Below are 6,294 nucleotides of genomic sequence, written 5' to 3'. Positions count from 1 at the left end.
CGCCCGGGCGGGGGTGGGGGCGGGGCGAGCGGGGACCGCCTCCCTGGGAGGGCGGGTTCGTGGGAAGCCACGCCCCTTCCTGTTGGCCCCGCCTCCCTACTCCAGCTCTCCTTTCCAGGACGTAGGCGTGCACTGAAAGGAGACCTCCGACCGCACTGCTCCCTGCTGGTCAAGATGGGTAAAGCAAGGTGCTGTTATTCTGGTCATTCCAAGAGACCTCGCGCTATTCTTAAATCACTGCTGTCCTGGAACCACAAAGACTTTGTAATAAGCTGAGTTCAGAGTGAAGTAGGGAATGTGCAATCTCTCTATATAGATTTGATGGCCTATAAGATGAACGGCTCTTTCCCCCCATTTGATTGGCCTATAAGAGGCCGCCTATGGTTATCGGTATAACACAGTCCTACTATCCAGGACCTCTAGGTACGGAAGGAGGCTATTTCATTCATTTACTCATTCAATGAAAAAGGTACTAAGGGTACACAATCTAGTGGGGAGATGAAAATAAATAATCTAAGAACGTAATAAATTATATACTGTAATGTAAATACTTCTTTTAAATCCTCACCCAAGGATATGCTTAGAGAGGAAGGGACAGAGAGAGAAATATCAATGAGAGAGAGAAACATGGATCCGTTGCCTTCGGTTGCCTTCTGTGCATGCCCTGACGGGGCACCCATATACTAGCATGTGCCCTGAGTGGGAATCCAACTCAGTGCACAGTACCACAGTCATCTAAACTGGCCAGGCTGTGCTGGAAGTAAAACATGGTAATGTTATAGAGCAAGGTGAAGAGAACTAATTTAGAACAGATATCTCAAATAAGGACCCAGTTGTGCAACAAAGTGGAGAACCTTCCAAACAGAAGAAACAGCAGGTGCAAAGATCCTAAGGTGAAGAAGACCTTGGCTCGTTTCAGAAACAGAAAGGAGGCCAACAAGAGCGGAAAGGGGTGGATTGTGGAGATGTGGGGCACAAGATAAAGATGCTCCTGTAGGCTGAGTCAGAAACATGAAGTCTGATAGAAGTCTTTCAGATTTCTGTGCTTTTGGACAAATTGCTTAATCTTTCAATAATCTGTAAAATGGGCATAATAATTGTACCTATCTCATAGGGATGCCATAGAGCAGGGGTCCTCAAACTACGGCCTGCGGGCCACATGCAAATACAAATATTGTATTTGTTCCCGTTTTGTTTTTTTACTTCAAAATAAGATATGTGCAGTGTGCATAGGAATTTGTTCACAGTTGTTGTTTTTTTAAACTATAGTCCGGCCCTTCAACAGTCTGAGGGACAGTGAACTGGCCCCCTGTTTAAAAAGTCTGAGGACCCCTGCCATAGAGTATTAAATAAGATGATATGCCTATAGCCATTAACATAATAAGTCTGACACACAGTAAGCATTCAATAATGTTATTTTAAATTATTTATTTTAAGGGTAGTAATGACCTCAATTTTTGCAGGCTAGGTCTCTGTAGCTGTACCTTTCCCAGCCTTGCTCTTGGGGAGAATTTATTGTTGTTCCAGTAGAATCAGTCAAGTTCTCCAAATAGACTCCATTTGATTTCATCTTATCCACTCGCTCTGAATTTTGAGTTTAAATAGGAATACCCTATCTCCACCTATAAAGTGTAAAGTTATGTGAATTAAGTTATCAAACTCACATAAACGATGTCTTCAAATTTATTTGGAAAAATATGTGTGTTGTGTGACTATTCTAGTCTGTTTTTCTAAACATAACTGGGAATTGCAGCAGACAATAAACAAGGAAAATGAATTGAGCAGGAATAGTCCCTTCTCCCACTCAGCTGCAACTATTCTGGTCAAACAAGTCCATCTACATCAAAATATAGCGCCTCTGACATCAAGAGGTAAAGAAGAGAGGATAAAGCAGAGGAAAAAAGACAGCACATTGGTTCAATTTCAATAGCTATTTATGAGCACATACTAATGTGTTATTTCAACACCAATATTTCAGACCCCCTTGACCCATATTCCCTTTCTCTCACCCATCTGGCAAAATTCCAACTTCAGATGAACCTATCCATTTCCCCATGCCTGCGGCAGAACAGCCCTGCTCCTTTTTCATATGTCCCTGTAAGACTCTATTCCCCTCCACCAGAAAATGTAGCTCAAGTTGTAATTATACATTCATAAGTGTGATTAAATGGTTAGTGTCGTTTCCTTCCAGTAGACTATAAGTTCCAGGAAAACAAGGACTGTGACTATTTCTTGCTCATTATTGTATCCCCCAAAGATGGTTATATAGATAAATTCCTGAATGAATAAATATGTGAGTATGCTAGACACCATGATAAGTAAGCAGAGACACAGAAAGACTAAGAAATGTCATCAGGACTCAAGGAACTTACACTATCACAGAGTAGAAAAGAAGAGATATGAGAAAGTAGAGCTAACTCGTTTTTTTTGGAGGGGGGGGTCAATAAAAGAGATGTCATAACAAGCAGTGATGAGATAGATTTAAATCTTCAAAGAATTATTTAAGAATAGTCTCCTACTTACCTCTAATGTAGCGTTGATGGATGTGTGGTTTTAAAATACGTACACAGATACGTACACTTTCCCTCCACCATTCGTCAGATCTAGTGACGTGCTCTGAACAAATAGAATACAGAGAAAGGGACAGTATATAATTAGAGACCAGGTCATAAAAAGCATTGGGGTTCCTCTTTATTCTCCCTTGGATCATTCCCTCTGTGGGAAGCCAGCTGTCATGTGATGAAGACACACCAGCACATCTATGGAGAGGCCCACATGGCCAAGGTCAGCCTGCAAGAAAGTGAGGCCTGCTGCCAGCAGCCATGTGAGGGAGCCCAGCAAGCCTTTAGGTGACTGAAGCCCCAGTCAGGATTGCAACATCCTTAGGAGCTGAGTCACATAACCCAGTTCAGCTGTTTTTGACTTGCTGGCCCACAAAAACTGTGAGATGATAAATGTTTGTTGTTTTAGGCCACTAAGTTTTGTGATACTTTGTTATACAGTGATAGACAACTAATCTGACAGGAACTGATATTTCTCTAGAGAGAGATTGGGAAATAGTACCAGATAGGCAAGTAGCAACTACTTTTACTCCCACATAGCCACAACACTCCAGTCTTTTAGAAATTTGTCATCCCAAATATCCACCCCCAAATATCTACCAGAATGCACTTAATTAAATGTGTCTATGGCTAAGCAGTAAGACTTTGATGTAGGAATAGAAGTTAGAATTTGTAGGCTTTTTGGAAATACTCTTCTTTAATCAAAGTAATATACAAAGATAGTTTCTTTATTCTTTTTCTTTTTCTTTTTTTAAAAAAAGGTACTACAAGGCTTAGGTTATAAAAGAGATGTCTACTGCCCCACCTTATTCTACTTCAGAGTCCCATTCCCCCAATTCATTCTTTTTAAAATATATTTTTATTGATTTTAGAAAGGAAGGAGAGTGAAAGAGAGAGACATCAATGGTGAGAGAGAATCATTGATCTGCTGCCTCCTGCATGCCCCCTACTGGAGATTGAGCCTGCAACCAGGGCATGTGCCCTGACTGGGAATTGAACCATGACCCATTATATATATATATATATATATACCAATTCATATATATACATTAAGGATTCGCACATGTGATTATGGATGCTGGCAAGTTCAATATCTGCCGGTCAGATGACAAGCTGGAGGCCCAGGAGAGCTAGTGTTCCAGTTCAAATCTGAAGGCTGTCTGCTATACAACCAGGAAAAGCTGGTGCTGCAGATGATGTCCAAAGGGAATCTGCTGGGAAATTGTCTCTTGCTTGAGGTAGGCTCCATTCCCCAATTCTTAAACATGTTTTTTATATATTTATCTCCATATTTCTAAATAATATGCTTATGCTGCTGTTTCTTGATAGATCAACTTTAGGATTTATCTTTTGACTTTCCCATATGGAAGATAAAGATTTAGAACTCATATCACTCTTGATCCCCACTGCCCCTACCTTCATCCTCCATGCATACAATATATTCAAGTTTTGGTTAAATCACTATCCAACATTTTAAAAAATAAATTTGTTTATGTTTTAAATATATTGTTCTTGATTTCAGAGAGGAAGCAAAATGGAGAGAGAGAGATAGAAAGATCATCAATGATGAGAGAGAATTATTGATAGGTTGCCTCTTGGTGAGGACAGAGCCTGCAATCTGGGCTTGTGCCCTTGACGGCAATCAATCCTGGGATCCTTCAGTCCCCAGGCCAATGCTCCATCCCAGGGGTGGGCAACCTTTTTGTGAGTGCTTGCCAAAACCAGCAAAATCTCTGACTCAAAATTCTTCTGTGTGCCCACCCTAATTTTTTGAGAACATGTTACGCCTACTTGATAACTCTTAAGGTGTACATATGTGAAGAACCTGGAAGAAATAATAAAATTCATTCGAACGACAAAAACACAGTATATGATGATGAAAAATGCATTTATTTTAATGTATACATGTACACTGATAGTCCGACAGAAAACTTTATGACTCCATTTGATATTATCAGTGGGACTTTTGCTGCTGCATCACTGATGACAGAGATTTTACATCAGGTTGATATTTCGTGACCTTCAGAGATACGCACGAACTACTACTTTCATCTGTCAGGCTACTCCTATTACGAGACTTAACAAAATTCATCACTGAGAACAAAGATTCACAAGCATATGTGGATGAAACCAAAACACTGGTCATATCTAGGAAGGCAGGGAGAGTTAAGGCAGAGGCATAGAAATTGCTCTTCCCCTCTCTCGTCAATTCATGTTTATGGTCTTTAAGATAACTTGTTATGTAAAATTATTTACTTATCTAAGATGCACCTACACTTAATTTATCTGAAAAATAAAAAAAGTCGATATTAAGAAAAAAATTGTAAATGGAAGATTATAAGAGAGGGTTTCGTGTGCCAGCAAAAGTTATTGCCCACCCCTGCTCTATCCACTTAGCCAAACCAGCTAGGGCTATCCAATATTGTCTTTTTACTGTGGGGTGATGTAAGTCAAGCAATATACTGTAGTTAGGTTTGCTTTATTGTAAAACTGTTTTGTACCTCTTGGAATGAAAAGCTGCCTCATTTTAACAATGTGCTTAGTCTTGCCTGGCTGGTTAGAGCGTTGGCCCTTGGACTGGAACCCAGTCAAGGGCACATACCTCCATTGAAGGCCCTAGTCAGGGCTCAAGGGGGAGGCAACCAATCAATATGTCTCTCTCACGTTGACGTTTTGTTTCTCTCTCTTTGTCTCTCCCCTTCCCTTCCACTCTAAAAATCAATGGAAAATAGATCCTTGGGTGAGGATTAACAACAGCAACAAAGATGTGCTTCGTTGTTGTTGTTGTTTTTAATCACTTTTTTCTTCCCAAGTTTACGATTGTGAACTCCCTCTGAATAACGTTTTTCAGAAAGTCAGTCGGATTAGGTGTCTGGAATTGGAACACATCCAGTCCTGCGTTCCCCAGAGACACTCTGGAGGCCTCAGTCCTCTTGCTCTAATCCGGGCTTCAGGACAGTTGCATCGCTCTCTCCTAGCACTTTTTAAACTCCTCTCCTATGTGCTACCGTTGGTTTTCTGATACCCAGGTCCCCTCATTTTTGTTCACTCATGTGTTTGGATCATATCCTTTCAGTATTTTTCTGGAAAAGGATTTAAAGATGTGCATTATTCTTCATAGCTAACAATACCTTAATTCTATTCTCATATTTGACGAATAGTTTGGCTGGCAATAGGATTCTCTCAGAATTTGGAACGCCTTGCTCCATTGTACTGGAACTCCTGATGCTTTTGTACTTGCCCTTCTAATTCTCAATTCTTTGTAGGGACCAGGGTTTTTGTTTCTCTTTCTGAAAGTTTTATCTCTGTTAAGGGCATTTTCCATTCCTAGAACTGGTATGCAGTGTGCCCTATCAATCTAGATAGCCATCCTTCAATTTTGGCTATTTTCTTGAGTTACTTCTAAGATTATCCTCTCTTCTGTTCTCATGTTCTCTCTTAGTGGCACTGTCATTAGTCAGACCCTGTTTTCCTTGAATTAATCCTCTATTTTTTCCATCTCTTCTCATCTATTTCTTTTTATTCCTCTGTCTTTTTATTCCACTATCTAGGATATTTCCTCCATGTTTCTTCTAACGTTTTTGTTGAAACTTTTTATTGTGGTTATTGGATATTTAGTTTCTAAGAACTCTTTCTTGTCCTCTGATTGTTCTTTTTTATAAAATCCTGTTCTTAAGTCTTTGATGATATTGATTACAGTTTTTTGTTTGTCTTCCTTTCTTCCCTTTCTGTT

The 6,294-nt window shown here is 40.0% G+C and overlaps 1 protein-coding gene across 1 annotated transcript in view; it reads right to left on the bottom strand.

The window, feature by feature from the left end:
* Nucleotides 1–6,294, bottom strand: part of PSMC6 (proteasome 26S subunit, ATPase 6) — a 32,823-nt gene that overhangs the window by 17,682 nt on the left and 8,847 nt on the right. Inside the window, 1 exon segment of the mRNA XM_006773791.2 lies at nt 2,524–2,616. Within this exon segment, the coding sequence (XP_006773854.2) occupies nt 2,524–2,616 (93 nt within the window).

Source organism: Myotis davidii, unplaced genomic scaffold (genome assembly GCF_000327345.1).
Source record: "Myotis davidii unplaced genomic scaffold, ASM32734v1 scaffold847, whole genome shotgun sequence".
In the NCBI taxonomy this organism is placed as follows: domain Eukaryota; kingdom Metazoa; phylum Chordata; class Mammalia; order Chiroptera; family Vespertilionidae; genus Myotis; species Myotis davidii.
This window is presented reverse-complemented; position numbering and strand designations above follow the sequence as displayed.